The sequence below is a fragment of the Orbicella franksi genome, chromosome 14 (assembly GCF_964199315.1).
Source record: "Orbicella franksi chromosome 14, jaOrbFran1.1, whole genome shotgun sequence".
In the NCBI taxonomy this organism is placed as follows: domain Eukaryota; kingdom Metazoa; phylum Cnidaria; class Anthozoa; order Scleractinia; family Merulinidae; genus Orbicella; species Orbicella franksi.
The window spans coordinates 21,166,141-21,189,716 of NC_138158.1; the positions used below are offsets into that span (position 1 = coordinate 21,166,141).

The 23,576-nt window shown below is 38.2% G+C and overlaps 1 protein-coding gene and 1 long non-coding RNA gene across 2 annotated transcripts; both read left to right on the forward strand.

The window, feature by feature from the left end:
• Positions 1–534: 534 nt before the first annotated feature.
• LOC145467296 (uncharacterized) lies at positions 535–20,610 on the forward strand. The gene is made up of 17 exons (XM_081450838.1): positions 535–872; positions 1,952–2,352; positions 3,158–3,230; positions 4,076–4,209; positions 4,785–4,872; positions 5,327–5,364; positions 9,248–9,383; positions 11,069–11,299; positions 11,393–11,618; positions 11,940–12,031; positions 12,924–13,067; positions 15,525–15,914; positions 16,224–16,502; positions 17,510–17,701; positions 18,524–18,637; positions 18,871–20,546; positions 20,578–20,610. Exons 1-17 carry the CDS (start codon positions 842–844, stop codon positions 20,608–20,610), a joined length of 4,278 nt encoding a protein of 1,425 aa, XP_081306964.1. The 5' UTR covers positions 535–841.
• A 58-nt stretch (positions 20,611–20,668) lies between these two features.
• On the forward strand, positions 20,669–23,055 carry LOC145468332 (uncharacterized). The gene is made up of 3 exons (XR_014042177.1): positions 20,669–20,745; positions 21,346–22,689; positions 22,727–23,055. It is a non-coding gene; the product is annotated as an uncharacterized LOC145468332 (long non-coding RNA).
• The last annotated feature ends 521 nt before the right edge of the window (positions 23,056–23,576 follow it).

Genomic DNA, 23,576 nt, shown 5'->3' on the forward strand with positions numbered 1-23,576 from the left:
ATTCCGCGATCCTGAATTTTATATTTCCGTTCCAAGATTCCTGCCTATGCGTTCGACGTCCTTGCTTACTTCCGGTTTGGGTACAAAGTCATAAATGGAAGAAACATTTTAAAAGCCCTTTGAATACGAGAAAATACTTTGAAGTCATATTTTATAATACTACCTCTAGAAGAGAAGCATTTCTTTTTCTCGTTATTGCTATTCAATTTCTTGCTATTACATTCCGCAATCCGAAATAAATTTTTTTTCCGATCCAATATTCCGGCTTAAGTATTTTCTGTTTCTAGAAATGCCCCCGGCCACCTTGTTTTCTTCCGGTTTGTACGGGTACAAACTCATTAGTTGAAGAAATATTGAACCTTCGACTCCGAGAATATAATTCTTTCTCTGAAATTAGAGAGAAACCATTTCGTATTCTTGCTATTGAACTTCTTCCTATCCGAAATCGACCACAGAGCGCTGATTTTATCTGGAGTCGCAAGGAATGAATCGAAAGAGATTTTTTACTCGCTGTCACTCGCTAGTCAATGACGTAATGGGGCTATACTTATCACAGAGCAGGCTCCAAGTGCTTCCGCTTTGGATGGGTACAACTGAGGTACAACTGAGGTACAACTTGGACTACGAACACTCAGCCAATCAGAGGACAGTATTCCAAATTTTAACCAATCACGATGGAAGAACTACTTTGGACACAATTCGTTATTGTACATGACGTGTCTTTAGCTCTTGTGCTTTCAGTAGGTTGCTTTCAAATTTGCGCGCAGTTAGTGGAGGTCGAGTTAGCGCAGAATTTGATGAAAAGCTTTGAAATTTTGTGCAGTTCTTCTTCTGATCTGGCATGCCGAAACCTGTGGCTGGAGTCGCAGAAGGTAAGCTTGTTTCTCGTTTACAGGGTCAGTTTTACCTTGATTTACTTGTTATTTTGAATTTTGTGTCATCCTCAGCGAAAATGAGCTTACTAAGCTTATTTCAGTTTGGACAGTTAGAGTGGTGCAATACCTTTCCTTAAATCTCATAGTATATATGTAAATAAAACAAATTAACTTTACAGCATATGGTCAGATCATTTCCTCTGTCGAAAACACTTTCCATTTCTCAGATTCGCGGTTTCATGCACCCGGTAAGCTTGGAAACGAAAGAACACGCTCTACTGAAAATATGGTTTGTTGACCGTAAACGTTTTGGGGCATAGATTATGTCTTGGAAATTCTTTACTGCGTAAAAAGTATTCTAACAAGAGTGGAGATTACTGAACGAACGTCCACGTATGAGAAGTGTAATTTTTTAGTAATGAAATATCGACTTACTTTGTACTGTAGTAGTATTTTAATTATTATTAATTGACGCGGACCAAATTTTTAAATGTTGAAATTTTAAGAGAGCTGGAATGTACCAATGTGCTGCTGTCATGAACTTTGTAGTCAGGAAATAAACAGCTGCAGTCAGTTGTTTTCTTCAATGTGTTGAGCCATTAGATTACTTATTTTGAAACTTGTAAACTATGTGTTATTGAACAAAAGGCAGATCATGACTGTACTAAAGGCATCCACGGCTTAGTGTCGATCAATACCCTGGACCGATATCCTCAATCAACATCTCGATCGGTACTTGATTGGCATCCTGATTGATACACAGTTGACACTCTGTGGACACTTGATCAGCACCTGAACATTACAGTCAGTTGATAGTCAGCCAATTAAGTGTCAACCGACTCATATGCATCAATCAAAAATTAATTGACTGTCAACTGAGATTACAATGGATTGTTGATTGAGTGTCAACAGAGGTGTCGATGGAGTGTTGATCTAGAGTCGATGGAGGGTATCAATGGAGGGTATCAGTTGACACACGACTGGGGATGCCTTTGGTACAATTGTACACATGATCCCAGGAGGCTGTCTGATGTTGTATTGCTCCTAATGAGACCCTTCCCTGGTAACTTATTTAGGACACGAGGATGCCAGTGGCAATGGAGTTTATTGCTTCATTCGAGACTTGATTGTTGAAGGAAGAGATGCGAGATTTGTGAACAAAAAGGGACGCTATGTAATCAACTGGTCCAGAGCCCTCAAGTGTTACCACGATTACAAGTCCAAGAAAAACCCTCAATATAAGAGCAAGAATATCAACAGAAGAAAGGCCAGTAACGGTTTGAGGGCAGCCCTTCTTAATTTCTATAAAAAAGAAGGAGCTAAAGAGTACAAAGACTGCAAAAAAGTCAACGAAAAAGATGAGGTTGTTGAACGACAGTTTCAGATGCCACCCAGGGTGTTTGAATCACTGTTTGGATCCGATGTACAACTTTCTGATGATAGCAGTGAACATGAGACAAGCAGTATTGCCTCAGAGGTATTCTCAATTAAATAACATTTATAACAATAAATGCATCTGTAAATTGAAAACTTAAGTGACGATTTAATTGATGCTTCCATTGATTACAAAAATATTACATGTACATTAATTAGTAATAACAAAGAATTTCTAAGAAAATGACTAATCTATATGTATAGTCTATATACACTTGATTGAAAAAAATGTTGTTAAACAAGGGTATAGACCATAAACAATACAACTTTAAAAAGACTGGAAAAGGGTTTGCGTTATCATGAATATGCAAGATTGTTTCCTTGTGGCATTTAATAATCACAGGTCAGCTGACCAAAGGGGTGATTTAGGAAAACTTGGAAACTGCCCATGCCTTCCTAAACGTAGCTAAGTTAGTAAACAAAAGAAAATTCGAATGCTAATGAGAGCTTTGAGATATGCCCAAGTTTGCAACAACAACAACAACAACAGACTTTATTTCTCAACAGTAGTTAGTGAACACCAGGTCCGTTTTAATGCATGTCCGTAAGAATGTAAAGTAGTATTAGTTGTAATCGCAAGTTTCCCAGAAAACCATGTTACTGTATTGTATTGTTTATGGTCTGTACCTTTTTCATGAACTTTCTTCAATTAGGTGAATACCACCAGCAATAATTTATGCAAGCCATGTGAATTTTTGAACCTAATGGAATATTAGCATTTTAATTTTCCTGACAGAGACACCTCAGAGAAGTTTTTGCATACATAATTATGTAAAATAAATCGTTAGTTTGTAGTGTATGTTGTTTATAGCAAACTATTTCAAACAAATTTTTTTATTCGGACACAGGCTGATGAAAAACCTCTAGCCACTCCTAACTCAAGTGATACTGGATTTGATGAAGCTATGGATATTTCTGATGGTAAGGACTCTAACATTTGATATCAACTTGTGTAATTGCAGGCTCATCCTGGGTGGTGGTGGTGGGGGGGGGGGGGGGGGGATTGCTAAGAAAGCTGAAGATAAGTGCTGGACTGATGGTTCACTATGAATCGTATCTAAACAAAAGGGCATTAATTTTGGGGTTATTAAATTTGGCTACATGGACAATTTCTGTTTTGCTTTGGTCATGATATACATGTACATGAAGCCTTTGTTTGAAACTTCTCTTTTGTACAGAGACTCAGTAAGAGGCATTTTTAATTGGTGGTATCTGTATTGGGCTGAAGTTATATTGTAGAGCCTTTACTATGAGCAAAGTATGGGGAGCAGGGCTGGCACAGTGGTGAGAGCGCTTGGCCCTTCCACTAATGTGGCCCAGGTGCAATTCTGGCCTGGTGCCATATGTGGGTTGTGTTTTTTGTTGGTTCTGGCCTTGCTCTGAGGGTTTTTCTCTGGGTTCTCTGGTTTTCCTCCCTCCTCAAAAACCAACATCTCCAAATTCCAATTCAACCAGGATAGAGGATGTGCCTGAAAACCAGCTAAGGCTGATCTTGCTTCCTCTCTAACTTGTAATATTGTCATTTAAGCCTTGCCTGGCTCTGTCCATGTGTTCTTGGGCAAGAGTTTGTTGTTAGCAGTTATCCGATTGGACTAGCGAGCTTTTGATCGACTGCTACAAACCATCTCTGGTCAGGAGCGAACATCTTTCCATAATAATTATTGCAAGACTTTCGCAAGAATTGCTTGATGTAATTATACAACTTAGTCAGTTTACAACGTCTTAATTAAATGTTCAGTTATTTACTTGTAAACCTTCTTTTTAAGATTTATTCAATGCAAATGCAGAACCAAGCAGTGAGTGTGCTCTTGGGGGTTTGCCAACTGGTGATCCACTTTGCAGCAATGTCAAAACTGAAGAAGACCAAGTTACTCCTTCAGACATCACCACCCCTTGCCAGGTATATGAATTTTGGAAAATTTATTTTCAATTGGCACTCTGCATCTTTGGTATATAATACTACTGTACAATGCCAAGTTGCCATAATGTGTACTTACAGTAGCAGTCTAACTTGTAATTTTTACCATTTGGAGCAAGATACTCAAAAGATATGTATTCATGTTATAAAACTTGTCACAAAAAGAAAATTATGTGTAAACTTAGTTTTTCCAGATTTTAGGATCTCTCACAGTCACTGTGTGCTTAATTCATGCACTCAAGAGATGAGCAAGACTTGTCAACTCAATTTGGATACATGCATGCATCTGTGTACATGTAATAACTTGGAAGTGAAAATTTAAAACTTTGCGACAACCAGTTGCCGACAATATTTTTGATGATGATGATTCATGATGATTTACAAGTAATCATACTTTGTTAAAAGAGTGTGTTGATCTGATTGTCTTTCAAATGAACCATGAAGAATGGATCTCTGAGAGAGCAATGTCAGCAGCTTGTTTATCCTTAAGCTTAAGGTTTCTTTTACCTTTTAAGTAAGGTCTGACTTGATGTGTGTTCTGTTTTATATCTCGTCAGATGTTTGATATTTCTGAAGAGGAACTGGATTTGGCATTAGAGGAAATTTGCTCTAGTTCAGAGACTAATGACATTGACCTGCTGGGAGGTACAGTGTCCAGTGTATTATTTGTACTTGCGTTACAGTGTATATTTAAAAAAAAACAGAGAGCTGCCTTGTGATTTCTTTGTTTAGTTTTCTCAATCAACATCTTGATCAATACTTGGCTGACAATAGATTGACACTCCTGTGACAACTTGGTCAATGCTCGGTCAACACTCGATTGACAGTCAGTCAATAATTGGCCGAGTATCATCCAACTCATATGTATTGATCGACACTTGATGACGTGTCTGCAAAAATTAGTTGACTCTCGACTGATGGTCAATCGAGATGTTGATCATGTGTTGATTGAGATGCCAATCAATTGTCGATCAAGGGTTGATTGATGGTATTGACTGACACTCGACTGCTGTTGCCTCTGGTACACATTATCCATTTTTTTATTATCACTAATTGCAAAGGTATCATTTAATTAATAATTTATGTTGTATTATTGCAGTGGTGCATGACATCTGCCCTTCATCTGGCTCTGTGAAGGTAATCATACATTGAGTTATATGTTAACCTCTGTCCTCTGAATTGGGGGATGGGGTCCAAACACTGGGGAATCTTGGGTCATAACCTCAATATGATTGATTACCTGAATAGTGAGAGAACTTCTAGTATTGTTTTAATAATATTATGATAATTAATAATATTATGTACTTATTAACTAAGTGGAAGGGCTGGACGGGATAATATTAATTTTGTCTTGAGGTCAGGACATATGGACTGAGCACAGTGAGGTCCGTATGTCCTGACTGAGAGCCAAATACTTTCCAGTTTGGCCCGACCTAATTAACTAAGTCAATAAGCATTTTATCATATGACCTGAAAATTTTGAAAATTCTGTTTGAACCTAAAAAGAATGCGATTACATGACATCAGACAGCCGTGCGTGGAACAACTACAATTAAGATTTCACAGTAAAAACTTGTCATTTATTTCTTTGCGTCGAACAAGAAACTCTCAATTCATCGAAAAACATGACTTGTTTTCTCATTTTTGTTTTTCAATGTAAGTCCTCAATTACAATTCATGCTAATGGGATTGGTTAACCTGTTTAAAAACCAACAGAAAGTTGACATAGAGCTGTCAAAAATATGTCAAAACCATCAAAAACTTAGCGAGTGACAAAAGTTTGCTTCGCTAACTATGGTGCTTCACTGAAATTGTTCACAAATCTTCTTTGTCGGAAGACTCAAGAAAATGTCAGCATCATTTCAAGTGATTTGTCAACGTCTTGGATTCTCTTGAACAAGGGAGAACCAGCAACTAAATATTGTTGACGCAGATGTTGGCTCCCACAAACAATGTCAGGGTTTGCTGACTTTGCTGGCTTTGCTGTGTAGTGGAAATTACAGTCTATTAAACACAAGCAAGTTTTATTATCTGAATGAACTGTACGGTAATGAACTTGTGTTCATACTCAGTTTTGTCTTTTCAAACAACATTGATGTTGAAACTGCTGAGCAATTTATCCTACTGTACACAAGGTATGTTTGTGATTTCTCTTCTCCCACTCGAAGAAAACATTTTTATATCGTACATGTACTTTGTTTTCTTCGTGACTAATGCCGGTTTTCCTGCTTTTGATCCACGATCAATTCTTTGATGCTTTCCACTTAAAGAAGTTTCGCCTCAAGACTGTTTACTTATTTGAAGGTTAATTATCAGACAATTCATCCGGAAAAGTTGTTTTCTTGACCGCCTGTTTGCGTGTTGTTGGCTTCTGAGAAAGTTTTGAACTTCTTCAGTTGTGTGGAGTGTTGACGTTCTTTCTTTGCTTTCAGAGTGAGTTGGCGACTGAAGTATTTTTGCCAGGGCTCGAAAAATATTTGAATTCCACCTTGCCCATTGGGCAAGTAACTCTCAAATTTTGCTTGCCCAAGGCACTTCCCCACTTGCCCAAGTTTTCAAACTCATTAATGATTCATGAACCCAAAAATGGACAAACTACAGGCGTGTTTTAACGTAATATGTGTAAACTCATCTTGACTATAGTCCTTAGTGCTGATCACTTTCATGTTTACGCCATTATATTGTAATACTTCCACAACTTTTAACTTCTTCATTACGCTTTTATGGCGTCAAATTCAACTTTCCCTGGAATTTTCGAAATTGTCATCAGGAATTAAATTTTGTCCCACAGCATCTTTTGCAGTGCATCCCAGTTGAAGAAACAAAGTTTGTGAAGTTGTAGTTGTTGTTGCAGTAGTTGTAGTTCATTATTACACTGCCTTGAATCAATTTGATCAATTCGTCGAAGATCGTGTTTGACTCCTTGAATGTTCACCTGCATCTTGTCTAGCTCCACAAAATCATTGTGAAGAGAAGTGTGAGAAATTTATAACACACAGAATTAACAACAAGTCACCTCCCCACTTCAGTTTTGACACAGGCACAGTGTCAAATTTGAAAAGCTGGCGAGAGCATAATTTTTCATTTGGTTGAAGGAAAAATAGTTTCAGTTGAGGGAAAACATCTTCGTTTGAAAGAAACACTATTTTAAGTCATCTTCCAGGAACTCTGAAAGTATTTTGATGACTTACTTATCCATTTCTTTTTAATAATATAATACTTTTCATTTCGCGCAGCGGCGCCCAAGTAAGTTATCACTGGCAAACTTGCATGTTCGCCGAAAACAGAGATTTACCTAGAGTTTAGCATCAAAAATGCTGGCTTCATTTTCATGGTAGAAATATGCGGCTTCTTTTCGTGTACGATTTCTACGGCTTTAATATATCATTGTTGAGTTAAGTTTTGTACGGAGAAACTGGAAAATGCTCGCAGAAAATTGCTAAAATTTGGGTGTCTGGAAATAGTCGCGAATAGGGAATAGTCCCGGATAGTGTGAATAGTCTCGAATAGTGCGAATGGTGGCGAACAGTCGCGAAAAGTGGTGAATAGTGATGAATAGTTGTCAATAGTCACCGCTTTAGATCTAATATCCAGCGTTAATTAATTATCCAAATAAGCAACAGAATTTCAGTGAATTTATTACCTTTTCTTCTCCGGAGTCAGGCTAGTAGGCTGTCCATTGCTGACATTAAGAAAACAGAATACAGAAGGATAACCTAATAAAGACATATTTACGCTTTTGCAGTGGTTAAAACAGAAGAAATTAGGTTTAGAAACACCTTTTGTCCTGATAAGCGTCTGGGCTTTTTAGCGGAAAAATCCCATCATAAGTTGCTACGAGGTTGACTGCGAGATACTGGGTACCCTATTTGTTTCTATTTTCCACTATTTGCCACTATTTGCCACTATTTGCCACTATTCGCCACTATTCGTCACCATTCGAGACTGTTTGCCACTATTTGCACTATTCATACTATTCGCTATTCTCTATTCGGGACTATTCACTGTTCGCTATTCGCGACTATTCGCTATTTGCTATTCGGGTTTTCCAGACACGCCTGAAATTTTAAGAAATAAACACAGCATTTTCGTGCCCAATGTGGCTATTTTTAATCCTGGAAAGAAATTTGATCGGGGCAGATTTTGATCAAGTGCTAGGCAACCACTTGTGAGCCACGAGCGTGCGTCACGCAATCAACAAAACAATGCTATAAATTGTAATTTTTGTCAAGCTTCATCTACTTGAACACTTTATTACCCTCGAGCCCTGTTTGCATTGGACAGAACTTTCGCCTGGATAGTAAAATTCGTTCTCAGAATGTTCACTTTCATCACTCATTTTGAAGAGAACAAAAAATTTTGCAGCGACAAAATTGTTTTGTCATTAACTTGCATCGAGTTTCTAGTAGGGCCGTGCGCATTTCTTGTACGCCGTACGCGTTTTTCTGGCCCTATCACTTCGATGCATACGGCCCTCATACGGGACTTTTTTTCTTATAGTTTTCCAAGGAAATTGTGCACGGGGCTGTACGGGTCATATGATAAATTATTTTATTGTGAGGCTCATTGCCATTTGCCTTTGTCAACCTGTTGGAACTCCTTGCTGACCCAGGCTTTCCTGGAACAAGCCCTGAATGTCCAATGTCCAACCTGCAGTTTTACACAATGGTGAAAACTTAAAATGTTTTCTTAGTTAGCATTTACAACCAAGTGAACCATGACTCTGTAAAAACTTCCTGTTCTTTCATTATGTTAAAATTAGAATGGTAGTTTTTCTACACTGCGCAAATGTGTCTAAGGTTACATTACGGTACTGGAGCTTATTGTGGTGTCTGTAGTTATCTGTGTTATTGGATGGTTTTAAATGACCAGAATTACTGTGCAGCTTCTGAAATTCTTCACTCTACTTTCTACCAGGGAAATTAGAGATACCTGTAAGTGCTAGCCAGTGACGGGTCACTAGGCTTGAACACAGACCTTACCCATTCATAACATAAATTATAGTACTTTCTTTCAACAGGGTGGACTGCAGTTCCACATTAGTTTGACTGAAGCGTTGTCTGAAGATGACAAATCAGGAAGTGCGCACTTTGATGGTATAGGTGATGTCTTTTTGGAGAGGTTAAACTGCTATACCCTTGCTGGGATTATTCCTGGTAGGTTTAATACATGTAGGTACATGTATGCATCTTGATTACAAGTGAGCTTTTTAATACTATAGATTTAGCTGAGCCTAAAAACAGAGCTCCAGGGCAGTGGTTGTTCAAAGCTCGATTAAGCTAAGAAATTTGATTTGAGTTTTGTAACTTTGCGGTGAGGTGTTCTGTTTACATTGTTTGGCCTTCTCTTTTAAGTTTGAATAACCTGAAAGTACAGAAAACATGAGCAATGAAAAACATTTTTGTACAAGATAAATTATACTTTTGTCAACTTTAATCCTTGGTTAGCATTTACTGGCTTCAGAAAACCCAGCCCTGATTACAACAAGTTAACCTCGCTTGAGCCCATGATCCAGTCGAAACCAAGTACTTGGTCAGCGGTCAACTTAAAAAATGTGACCTTGATGGGCTCTAAATTTGAGCCTGCAATATGGTCACATGATATTGGTTAGCAGATATCTTGTTTTGACTGGTGTCAATTGACCATAAAATTGATGTCCAATATTAAAGTTGTATGCTGTAAACTAAGGCTACATGACTTGCGACGTCCTTGACGTTGTCATCCTCATCATCGTCGTAGAGTGCTTGTGCCTGCAATCCATGCCGCTAGTAATGTTGACCATGAAAAAAGAGTTGCGTGGTTTTATATTTCTATACACGCATGTGGTTCTGTTCCTATAGTTATGATGCTCCACTTGACGGCCCTTCGGGCTGCCGGAGCTCTGTGATAAATATGCACTACAGTCGAACCTTGATTATCCGTACCTTGATTATTTGGATTTCTCGATTATCTGGACTTTTTCTCAAGTCCCAATTTTGTCATGAATATTTATTAGTCATGATCAAGATCCGTAACAATATTCTTTTCAAAACTTAAGCATTGATAAAAAGTGCAGTCAAAAGCGAGTTTGTTTTGCTTTTAAAGAGCAAAAGCAGTGTTCGCACTCGTCGTAACTAATGAAGAACACTCGAATGAGTTCTGATTAGCTCAGAGTTGAGTGGTTCAAGATGTACAGTAGACCATATTGTTTTTCAAACGATTTGTAAAAGTGTTGTGTCACGATTAAATGTTACTTTATTTAAACAGTTTTGTTCGTTATTGATATTCATATTTTTGATGATCCGGACCCTTGATTATCTGGACTATTTCGTCTAGTCTCAACAGGTCCGGATAATCAAGGTTCGACTGTATGTGTAAGTAACAACAAAAGCACAACTAGTGTTAGCAGCAAAAGTGATAAGCATTTAATTTGTTTTTATAGCAATTTTCATTTGTAACAGTTATCAGGTTTCAGAATGAGAACAAATTAGAATAGCTTGCAACCAAAAGCAAATTGTTTTATTAATTGATCAATAAATTACTCATTGGAATTTTGCCTTGCAAGTATTTACCATGAAAAATGTATGATTGAAGTAGAATGTTAACTGCACAAAATCCATTACTGCCTTGCACATGTACAGCTGTAGACGGGACAAATTCTTTTGTGAAAACAGTTCAACCCCTATTAAACGGCCACCCTCGGGGAAATGGATAATGGCCGCTTAAAAGGGGTTGGCTGCTAAATAGAGGTAAAAACAATAGAAAACACCTCATCGGGACTTTCATTACTGGCTGCCTAATAGGGGTGGCCACTTAAAAGGGGTTGAACTGTAAATGTTTTTTTTTAAATATTTCATTACAGCCTCCCAACAGCCTGGCCCTGTTCCTGTGACAGTCAAGACACAAGATGGCCGTTTGCTGGGGATTACATATTTCATGTATGTCGATGAGATACAGGAGGTATTGAAGCAGGTTGTTAAAGACCCAGCACTGCAGTCCTTGTACCTAACCATGTGGTCCCAAGAACACGGCTTTTTTGGAAGTGATGGTAACCTTGCACAGAACCTGGGTCCATTCACTTTGCAAGACCAAGGTAAGAAACAATAGGACTTGTGTAACAAGAGCCAATGCAATGGAAGATTTATGCCAACTGACATAATAATATTCTGTTGCCTGACTTGATTAGGTTCTTCAGTTCAAGGAACACATGCACAAGCTCTCAAAGGTCTTCAGCTACTTGTCTATACGGCAGCTCAGACAAATGCTCAACAGTTTATCCAAATGATCTTTAATACATCAGCTGGAAAACTCATATTTGATGCATACAAGGATCGACCTCAACTACCAGAGGATGTTGCCAGGGCCAATGGCCATGACGACTTGGCACAGTACTTGCAAGATGTCAACACAAGGTTAGTTGATGACCCCTATGGTGTAAAGTTCACATGGCTACTTTCTTAGGAAAATGTTATTTTGATTGCTTTTTGATCATTGAAAACTGTGTCTTAAGTAATAGTTTGGATGGATGTTTTTGGCATGGTTTATTTACATGTAATTGTAGATTTTACATTTCCTACTAGCAGAAGATTGCGGCATCAGTAATTCCCTTCCCAAATTAGTGCCAATACATGTTGTTAGGCATGGTAGAGGAATTAATTGTGAATATCTTAGCTTGCTGTGTCATCAATCTTATTGATAACTAGTGATGTGTCGCTGATTGCCTTGATTTGCAGGTTATCCAAAGAAAGTGGCAGTGATGATAAGCCCAATGCAATTGATTGGTTAGAACTTATTGAAGCAGTCAACAAGATTCAGAAACAATCTTGTAAGTACATAATATATCTTTTCTATTAGAGCAATATTTCATGACAACGTTGCTGCAGGTCATTGATAAGGATAATCGGTTTGTGATAATGACATGTATGATAAATTATTAAAATTATATGAATTATTATTATTATTATTATTATTATGATATATATTATTTTTATCAAGTTTTTTTCTGGAACAGAAACTAAAACAAATGTACTGGTAAATTACACATTAGAAACTCTTTTTGTTATGTACAGTAATTATGTCAGAGGCAATAACTTTCTGGTCTAATGGTCTTGAAACCATTAGACCATTAGACCAGGTCTTGAGATTTTTCAAGGATTACATACAAAATTGAGCAATATTTAAATTCCAGGCATGTGCATAAGCCAAAATTTGGATTTTTTTTTTGCCATTAACCGTTTTCAATTTTGTTTGTTGCCCCTTTCCTTTCTTTTTTTCTCGGCCCTTTTACTCTGGCTACCTTTTGCATTGCATGTTCTTTCTGGCTGCCATGAGAAGTTGGATGTTAATTATGGGCAAAGCCTAGAAATGGACCTTGATCAATCATACTGTAGGAATAGTGGACCATTTTACCACCATTTTTGCACTGTAACTGATAACATTGTTTTTCGATTTGTGACGTCGGAATGTCGTCGACATCAAAACCTGACCATTGTACAGAAAGGCCTATCCTTATGCTACTATCTGCTTATCAAGAATATCTGATGACATTTAATTTGATGACGTCCCAAGTGGTACAAAGAACATGACCATTAATTATGCATATATGCGTAATTGGGGCTTAAAGGGTTAGTTAAGTAGCTTCCTGCCACACTACAAAAAGAAGCCGCTGACATGTAGTGAATACTGAATCCAAATGTGTTGTGGCTTTATTTCTGCAGCTGTTATTGAAGATGAAACAGATCTAGAGAGTGGAAAGTCAAAAGATGATGACAACCAAAGTGATTATTTCGCGGATGCTGAAACTTCTTCTTGTGGATCGTTTGATCTTGAAATTGGATGGTCTGATTCAGAGGATGGGGAAGGTGTGTAAAATGATTTAAATAGTTTTGTTTTGTTCTACAGATCGTTTATATGTGATGTTACCAAAATTCGAAAATTAATTTAGTATATCCTTGACATCACTGTCACTAGTTACTGCAGCAAACATGGGGTAGTTTGAAAAATCAGGGGTTAAATTACAGTGTTTGACTGAAGGGAGCAAAACAACTTTAAGCTTTTAGGAGGTTCAAAAAATCTAGGGTTTGGGAAATAGGGATTGTATTTTACGATGACTCAAAAATAAACATGGAATAACTGAGTAAAGCTATTGTCCTTTTTTCTGTTCAAAAAAAGTGATGTTGTTTTAGAGCTGTTTTCATTTGAGTGTTGAGAGGTAATTGGTTTTGCACTTACTATGCTACATGTACACAATTGGCTTAAAAAACTAGCACCACTTTTTCATCTAATCTGTAGTAAAACCAGAATTGTGCGTACATGTACATGTTTTCCTGCACTTTGCTTCAACTACATGTGATTACATTTGTACTATCAGTTTTGATTGGTCCACTAGATTGTCTGTGTCCTTTGTGATTTTTTTTTAATTTAACAAAACAAATTTCTTTATTTTTTTACATTGACAATTACAGTTACAAGCATATTTACTAGACGCACTTACACTAAAAACACTGAACAAATAAATAAATAGTAATATAATAATGCAACACTACAATTAGTCAATCAATAACAAAAAAATACACTAAAAACCAAAAGACAGAATAAATAAATTGAATAAAGTACAAGACGCATGCTGAAAAAACTTTAAGGTGGCCGCACACAATTTCCGCACACGCTCTTGATAATGCAATTCAGCGCACACACAAGGATTACACAAAGCGAACATGGCGTCGATACAACGATCATTTTATTTGGTCAATGCCCTCGCTATCTGTACTTTTTTCTTCATATTTGAACACAGTGTATGTATGGCTTTACTCTAAGAATCTTTTATTAAAAATGTATGCTAGAAAAGGTAACGATGCAAAGCACCCAGGAATTCTCAGTTTTTTTCCTTTTTTACTGAAAGAACCAAGTAAAATGCAGCGCATGCATAGTATTGCAAAAAATTGCGATTGAATGCAGAATAGCTTTCTTGGAAATATGCCTATTTCTCAAGAACCACTCGCTAGAATTTCACGAAATTTGGCATGGAAATACTTTAGAAAACAAGTAACTGGAATATTGAAAAAAATTTGAAATTTAATAGGGGCAATTCTAGATATCCCAATTAACCTTCTACAAGGGATAATTAGATTTCTCTGCTAAATTATTATTAAAATAGTGTCGAGTTGTGAGCATTATTACAATCTTGTTGCATGCAAATGAAAAAGAAAATCTAACGACTAGATTTTCTGCAAACAGACAAAACCAATTTTAAAGACCTGCTTATAATTATTTATTCATGTTGCCAATTGGCAACGGCACATACGTCAGCTTAGCTATCAAAAATCTGAAGTTTGTGTTGTTAACTTGCGTGTTGCCATTTTTGGCGACCAAAGGATCAAGCATCTTGGAGATAAAGGAGGATGAGACACAGGTATCAAAACTGTGTTTGGTCGCCTTAAATTGATGCTCAGTTAAGAAGAGGCATTGTTTTTTCCCATTTTTTGTAGTGCTTTTGGAGCCTGTCATTTCTTTTGGCAATTTTTCTCTCTATGTGATAAACTAAATATGATCTTTTCAAAGAAAACTCTTAATGTTGGTTTGGTTTTGTTCAATTTACATGTATAAATAAAGATTTAGTAATGAGTATTAGTGATTCAAAATAGCAAAGTTTTCATTGTCATTAAACACGCCAAACAGAATATTAATTCATGTTTAACTTAACAATTCCATAGATATGTTTTGTTTAATAATCCAAGATGAGAATGCAGGCCAAAATTTTTTTGTTATATTACAATAAAAGAGTAAATGCTCGAGGGATTCATCTTCTTTCTAACAAAACGTACACAAAGGCGATTCAATTCTAAAATGGGACAACTTATCATTGGTGTATACGATATCACTCAGTATTTTATCTTGGAACTCTCAGATTTTTGTTTCTACCGTGACCGTAAACGGTAACAAATAGATTTTTTTCCAATCAGCCACAAGTTGGGGATTTGACAAATCGAATGTGGTTTAGCGTGGTCTGTGCTCTTATCGACAACGATATGCATCATCACGGTGGTCAAAATGTTGTGAGTCCTCAACAAATTTTGACCACTGGTTTTGGATTTACCACACTCAATTGAAAACCGCTCTGATGCAAACCTATTTTGCCATAGTTAAACTGGACTGATGTGCACTGTTGATTGCTGCTTTTGGAGACTCTTTGCATATACAATAACGTAGACTCTAGTTGTGAGAAAATTAGTTTTACCTCTTAATTTTTTCCAGCAAAGTTTTGTTATGACCACTTGCAGTCCAGATTTGATATGTTGTTTATTGCTCGATGTGTGCAGGTCCTTGCTCAAAAGATGGAGGATCAAACAAAGAACCAGATGTAAAGTCAACCCCTTCCATGACGTCATGCGAGGCATCTGCTGAGGTGGAAACACAGTCAGACAATGATCTGGACTTGGCAGATAATAAAAACTATGAGGAACCTGCCATTTTTCATTCTAAACCAACCTTGAATTTACCTCCAGGAATGTTTAGATTGCGGAGGAAACGGAGGAAGGGAGATGCTACGACTTCCACACTGCAAGGGGCATGTGTGATTCAAAAAGTACGTCAATTTCCAATTTTTGGACAGGAAATTGGAGGTGGAACACAGAAGAGGGAGAACACCAGTGAAAGAGACCAAGAAGCAAGAGCATGTCTCGGTCAAGAAAAATGCATCCAACTGAAAAGTAAGATAATTTAATGTACACATTCATTCACTAGACTATTTTCAGGTCTTAGAGGTATTCTCCTGTATTTTACTGACAAGTATAAAGCACCTTGGGAGAGTACATCTAGTAAATGAAATAAGTAGAAATAAGCCTGTACTTGTACATGTATTTTAACATCTAGGAATAATAATTTGTTTTGTTGATGATTTGACAAGTTTTGAACGTGTAGTTTAAAACTCACCTTCAGTTGGAAACCAAGTTTGTTTATCAGTGCCTTTGTTTAAGTTAATGTTGACTTGATTTGTTGTTTGCGCGGAATGAATATAGGTCGTTTCTCAAAAGATGAACAACTAAAGAAAGAGCCAGATGAAAGGTTAACCCCATCTGTGGAAGTTACATCATCTGAGGCACCTACTGTTTCAGGAACAAACTTAGACAATGAGGTAGACCAGAAAGATCATGGTATAAACATTATTGTGTCGGGTTCAGCAGCAGTTGGGAAGTCTAGTTGGATTAGCAAATTGTTGAAGAAAGTTGCTGCAAGTGGCAGAGAAGAAGAAGAAGCAAGGACAGCTCCTAGTCAAAGAAAAACAACCAAGCCGAAAAGTAAGATATTTTTAGCCTGGAAAGGGGGGGGGGGGGGGGGGGCGAACTCCCATTGGAAATGGACGAAGGTGCCCGTCGGAAATTTTGAAAGAAACCCCTAAGAGGTGCGAAGGCCCTGTTTTGTAAACATGGCTCAAATTTTTTGTTTTCACCCCTAAGAGGTACCAATTCTAAAAAGGCAACACATTAACTAATACCAACTTTTTTGGCTCAATGCCCCAAAAGGTACCACAAAAGCTCTTGCTGTGGGATCTTTTGAGACTGAACATCCTAAGAGGTAGCAAATCCACTTTTTTTTAACCCTGAATGGTAATGACAAGCACCCCCCCCCGTCCATTTTATATGGAAGTTTCCTCCTGTGGGATTTTAAGATGTACGCCCATTCAGTAGTTTCTGATCCCAGAGGAATCCCTCTGTCTTTTATTGATGCAAAAATGCAGTCCTGCAAGAATACAAATAACAAATGAAATAAGCTTGCTGTTTTACATGTATGTATGCATGTTAGTGTTTCAGAATAACCATGATTATATTTTGTTGATTTTTTGTCAAGCTGTAAACAATTCAAGTAGGTAAAAAGCCACTTCCAGTTGAAAACTACATGTCCTGTGAATGCTACATGTAGCTCTCTCTCTTCACCAAAAATGTGCTCTCTTTACCAGAAGTTTGGATTTAAAATTATATATAGCAAACACGAGAGGCTGTGTTTGACCGCATCTCACTTCAAGGTGTTTGGAAATGTAGTCAAACACTGTCTTGAGTGTTTGATATATCTTCTCAATCAAAACTAATACTAAGGAGACAATGATGATTTGAAGTTAAATTGTAAAAATCTATACTGCACATTTAATTAAGATCAGATATACAATCACCGTCACGGTCTTGATTTCCTTTGTTTAAACTTGATGAATAAGTAATGAGTTTGAGAACAACAACTCTCATTTTAGATAGTTTAGGGTGTAATTCTAAACCAAGCTGGAATTTTTCTAATGGATATGACTTTCTTAAAGGGACAAGGAAATGGCTAAAAGGAGATGATGTTACGACTTCCAGTCAGCAAGGGGCATGTGTGAACGAAACACAAGAAGTGGGATCATTCGGAGAGGGAATTTTCCAAGGAGTAAGTGGAGGTGGAACTCAGAAGAGGGAGAACATCAATGACAGAAAACAAGAAACAAGGACAGGCCCAAGTCAGGCGAAAAGTAAGATATTATAATACACTCAAACCCTTATTAAGCCGCTTTGATAGGAGTTTGGTTACGTTGAATATTTTCACCATTGGGTTAATTTCTTAGTGAACATGGAGTCACTTCAAGACAATCATGAAAAACGTGTGTTTGAATGTTTTTATCACTCGTCTCCTTCTATTTCAAACTCTCATCTGCCATCGCCTTTTCCAAAACAGAGTTAATTAAATATGTGTATTAAAATTTCAGTGGCTGTTTAATAGGCGTAAAGACGATAGAAAAACCTTCATTAGGACGACCAAAAGGTGGCCGCGGCCGCTTCAATAGAGATGGCTGGTCACTAGGGGTTTTATTTTTAGTTGACAATAATTTCGGGACTTTGATAAATGGCCGCTTAATAAAGGTTGGCTGCTTAATAGAGGTTCGACTGTACTCTCTCAGAGGGGTCTCAGAGGTACAAGTCTTGAATGAATAACTTATTAAGTAAATAAATAATAGGTATGACCTTTCAAAATAACAATTTGTTCATTTTCTCTTCCATTTTATATGAAACTAGCAGATGGTAAAAACCAGAAGTTCGGAGTTTGAACGATAAAGCTCTGTTTAGACAGTTAATTGTGTTCTATCGTTGAAATACAGCAAAACCTGTAAAAATAAGAAGCGATAGTGTTTGTAGTTAATCCCCTAGTCTCATGATCAGAATAGTACCATCAGATGATTGTTATAAACACGTATATTGCTTTATGTTTGGAGAATGTGGTTCTCCAAAGGGTTTGCCCCAGTGCCCTTAAAGTCTCAGGCAATCAGGACTTAACATATACACGTATTTTCATACAGGACATAATCAACGTAGCCAGTGGAGGCCTTCTAGAGGAGCTCTGTTGAAACACTTCCTTCTGTTGTCCATTTTTGTGACAACAGTACTTTTAGTACCAGAATTCAAGCTAGGAGGTGCGTGTTTTCCACAAACTTTAAAGTACAATTATTATTAAAAAAAAATGTAATTGGCCGTTTGGTCAGGCAGATACCCCCATCAATATGTACATCTATCATCGTTCCAAATGATTTAAGAGTAAATGCAAGGAATTGTTTTATGCTGTTGCAAGGCAAAAAGCTAAAAGAAAGGAGTGCTATATTTCGTGTAATTCACATGCCTGTCAAAAGAACTTGAAATTTGGTCTGAGATATCGCCCCTCAATGCGCATCTTTGTTTATGGACTATCTTCAAGTGATGCCCAATGCCCAAGTTATAACACTAACAAAGAAACTGTCTTGTATAAACCCAGCTACATTGTATTACATGTACATTTCTATGATGGTAAGATCTGTGACCTTTTCTTTTCGCGTTTATTTCCTTGCAGAGAGGCAGCTCCTTCATTGGGCGGTTCGTAATGGGCATATTCGGATTTCTCAAGCTCTACTGAAGTTTGTCTCGGACGTAGATGCTCCAAATTTCCGCGACGAGACTCCGCTTCATGTGGCGACAAAGAATGGATACAAAGACCTGGCGGAACTGTTGATGAAACTTGGAAGTAATGTCAATTCTAAAAACTATCAACAGCAGACACCTCTTCATTTAGCGGCTTGGAGTGGACGCCAAGAAATTGCGGATGCCCTAATACAACATGGAAGTGACGTGAAGGCTCGAGATGACTCCCAGCAGACTGCTCTTCATTTGTCTGCGTACAATGGACACAGAAACGTTTTACAAGTCTTGATAAAACGTGGAAGTGATGTCAATGCCGAAAATAGATTTGGGTCGACACCCCTTCACTTAGCTGTAGTGGCTGGACAAACAGAAATTGGAGAAGTTTTGGTGCAACATGGAAGTGGTATCAACGTTAGAACAACTTTCGGGTACACTCCTCTCCATTTGGCTTCTATGAACGGACATCTCCAAATGGTACAATTCCTAATACAACGTGGAAGTGATGTCAATGCCGAAAATAGATTTGGGTCGACACCCCTTCACTTAGCTGCAGTGGCCGGACACAAAGAAATTGGAGAAGTTTTAGTGCAATATGGAAGTGGTATCAACATTGGAAACAACCTTGGGTACACTCCCCTCCATTTGGCTGCTATGAACGGACATCTCAAACTTGTACAATTGTTAATACAACGTGGTAGTGATGTAGAGGTTCGAGATGACAAGTTCCAGTTGAGTGCACTTCACATGGCTGCCATTTATGGACACAAACCAATCGCAGAGCTCTTGATTCATCATGGAAGCAATGTGAACGCTGGGAATAAGTTTGGGGGGACTCCTCTTCATTTGGCTGCTTATAATAGACACAGAAACATTGCAGAAGTCTTAGTACAGAATGGAAGTGATGTCAACGCTAGAGATATCTTTGGAGAGACTCCCCTTCTAATGGCTGCTCGGAGAGGAGATCAAGAAATAACAGAATTCTTGATACAACATGGAAGCGAGCCTAAGACACAAGCTGACTCCCAGCAGATACCCCTTCATTTGGCTGCTCGGAATGGACACAGAAACGTTGCAGAAAACGTAATACGATATGGAAGTGATGTCAACGTTAGAGATAAGCTTGGAGAGACTCCCCTTCATTTGGCTGTTCGTGGTGGACACAAACAAATTGTAGAAGTGTCCCTGCACCATGGAAGTGATGTGAACGCACGCGATGGCTTTCAGCAGGCACCTATTCATTTGGCTGCTAGCAATGGACACAAAAACACTGCAGGCTGTCAGGCTGCTTACATTGTCAACTTTCCGTCACGTATGTTATGTTCAACTAAATTAGCCACAAACGGGAGACACAAAGACAGAGATGGCAATGAAGGAACAATTAGCCGCTCGTTTGGTTTCGTGGACAAGTGCATCAAGAACGGCACCAATAAGGTGCTGATACTCAGCGAATTGTTTCTTAAAGAGATCGCTTGTGAAGGACAGCGTCAGCTCTTGATAACGTTGATAATATGCACTGGGCTGTGCATATGGCTGTACGTTCTCACTGGAATACGGCATCGAAGTCGGCAATTGGGACATTCTCTGAAAAGCATATATACGTCTTGCACGAAGACAACCAGTTTAAATAGAGGTAAGAACATCTATAGTTCACATGTAGACATCCATCGACGTTGACTAATCTTCACGTGCAGTGCATAAGTATAAGTATAGTGTAACTCCCCTCCTCCCCCGAAGAATCCGTCTGAGAGTGGTAATAAGTTGTTTACTTTCACTACCAGGAGTAAGCCCTGAACTGTACATTCCCTTATTTAGCAGTGTCTCCTCAGAGCTCAGTGGTTAATGTCGTTAAGAATGTGTGGCTTGGCAAAAAAGGAAACCAAGTTGCTTTGAGTATTGGCCTGCTGAATACTGTTTTTTCAACTTTCTTGGATCTCGTATTGTACGGTATAGCTTGTCCTAAGAGCTTGTTTTTTATGAAACTAAAATACTGTAGGAGAAGGTTTAAAATCATAAATGGTGCGCAAAAAGGTGATCCTTGCCATAACGGCCACCTTCGGACCACTGTTTCATCAGTGGTCCAACAAGTGGATGTGAAAGCAATTGCTGATAAGAATGTGAGAGAAGAATTTACATTAAAACTATTTTCCCTTTGTGACGTCCATAGTCGGTAATTGCAATGTTATCACACTGTTCTATATTCTCCAGTTTTAACATATATTCTTCATTTCAGACGCGACGGGGTGCGAAACAAACGGATCACAAAATGGGCCATCCTGCTTGCCCGTTCGGAGCTACTGTAAAAGAGAAACAGACGAATGTTACGACGTTATGAGTCCAACGACCTGCTCTCCCGTTCGGAACAACTGCGAAGAAGATATCCGAGACTGTTACGACGTTAAGTCAGACGAAAGCAAAACGTCTGCAAAACCAAGTTCAAGTAATTGCATCACCATAATAAACACTAAGGCGACCAAGCAGTGCCTTTTCTCTGTAAGTCAATGCGAAGAGGAGGGAATGGTCTGGATGTAGCGGGACGAGGGGCACGTTTGCATATAGTTAACATTCCTATGAAAAAGTCAATATACAGCATGCCGAAGCCCTGTTGATCTTGCTAATGGCAATTTTTGTTTTGTGTCTAGGACGCGTAGTTATGAGGTGAAATTAGAAGAGCTATTGAGGTACAGATAAACGCAAGTGAGGCCGAGGACTCGGTCTCTTCTGTACCCCTCGAAATGCGTCTTTAAAATTCACATGAACAATTTACTGGAAGTCTGCAACGAAAAGGAATTGTATTCTAGAACAGACAATTTAACAATTAAGAAAAGTAACTGTTGTGAAAATCGGGCGAATTCAAATGCTTGGCTACACCAGTCACTCTAACTCGATCTCACAATGGCCTTCGGCTGAAAAAAAGGTCACAACGAATGGACGCAACCCGAGAGACCACACACTAAAAAGAGATAAAATGAACAATAAAACAGAAAAACACCGAAATTTTCAAGAACGAAGGCCGAAATATTTTCGCAGCGATAAAAACGTTGCACGACAACGTATGCGAAGAAATGAGCAAGAAAGCGTTACTAATAATATAACGGACTAAACTAATTAACTTAAAATAGATATTTGTACCGTACATGAATCATGTTGAACAATGTCTCGTCCGTTTTACAGACTGTAGGCTAGAACTAAATTTGGCATTAAATTTTAGATAGGATGGATGCATGTGCCACAAGGCAAAATTTGTACAATTTTGTAAGGGAGTAGAGTTAGATATGAGAGAGAAACTTGTTGAAAGAAAGGTGCTCTCCGCATGAGCAAATTCGTTGAAGAGAAAGTACGGTAGAAATTCGTTGATAATAACTAGGAAATGTTTTGGCAACAATTATGCCATGGACGAAACTTTTGTACATATGTATATATGATATTGAAACACGAACAATAAATATTACTATAAAAGTTTAAGTGGTAAGGTATAGTTTTTTTTTTGCCTTTTTGGTTTTCTTCTGGTAACTAAATTACGACCATTTTGACTTGCTTCACAGGGTAAATTGTGCAAACCAATGACGTCACAAACGTCAAACTCATTCTTGCAGCCCCAAGAGTGATCAAAGACTTATTTCTTCAATTAATTTCAGTTCATGATTAATGATACAATCGTGAGAATTCGGGAGGGGATCTGTTATTGAATTACTGGGTAGATATGTCGTGATACTATTTCAACTGCAGTCAAATTAACCTGAGCTTGCGGACACCTGCCCCAGGCTTACATAGAGCGTGTTCCTAGTCACGAACAATGTAAACCCACCCCTTCTGAGTAGATGGACACATGACAGTTTCAAAACCTTGTTGTCTGTTAGGGACCCCTCCCCATAACTCTGTTTTGTCATCGAGGCATGGGGCGTGTTCCCAATCACGTGCAATTTAAACCCACCCCTTCTGAGTAAACGGACATTAAAGAGTTGCAAAATTCTACTAATGACCATTATGGGTAGGGAAGAAGACATGGTCTGCCATATAAGGTTGACACTAACACGGCGTAGAGACTCTTGAGGAGAATTTGTTTTCAAAGGATGCACGTATCATCAAATTCTCTCAGCTAAAACTACGGGTAATGTATGAAGACCAGCCCTGAGAATTTGTAAGTTGACCCCCTGGTTTGAAGGGTGTGTATCGTCAAACGTGCCAACAAGCGTTTTAAGAAATGTCTGGAGCCCATGTGTTTGTTGAGGGACCAAGCATAGTTCTGAGGTCCGATAAAACGGGGTGGGGGGGGGGGGGGGGGCGAGGGAGGGGGGTATTGGTATCCCACATTCCGCTAATTTCCCGTATCCTGTTAATTGCAGCTGCAAAAATTAACGAGTTTCCCACTCGATATCTGATTTCATGTCCCTTATTCCATTAACTTTGTCTCAAAATATCCTGTAATTCTTCAATGTTTTACCTAAATATTGACCCTGTATG

Coding starts and splice junctions, on each gene's coding strand:
- LOC145467296 (XM_081450838.1), top strand. CDS start 842: ATGCCGAAACCTGTGGCTGGAGTCGCAGAAG. Junction 4,210..4,784: donor ACATCACCACCCCTTGCCAG/GTATATGAATTT, acceptor ATATCTCGTCAG/ATGTTTGATATTTCTGAAGA. Junction 18,638..18,870: donor ACCAGAATTCAAGCTAGGAG/GTGCGTGTTTTC, acceptor ATTTGGTCTGAG/ATATCGCCCCTCAATGCGCA.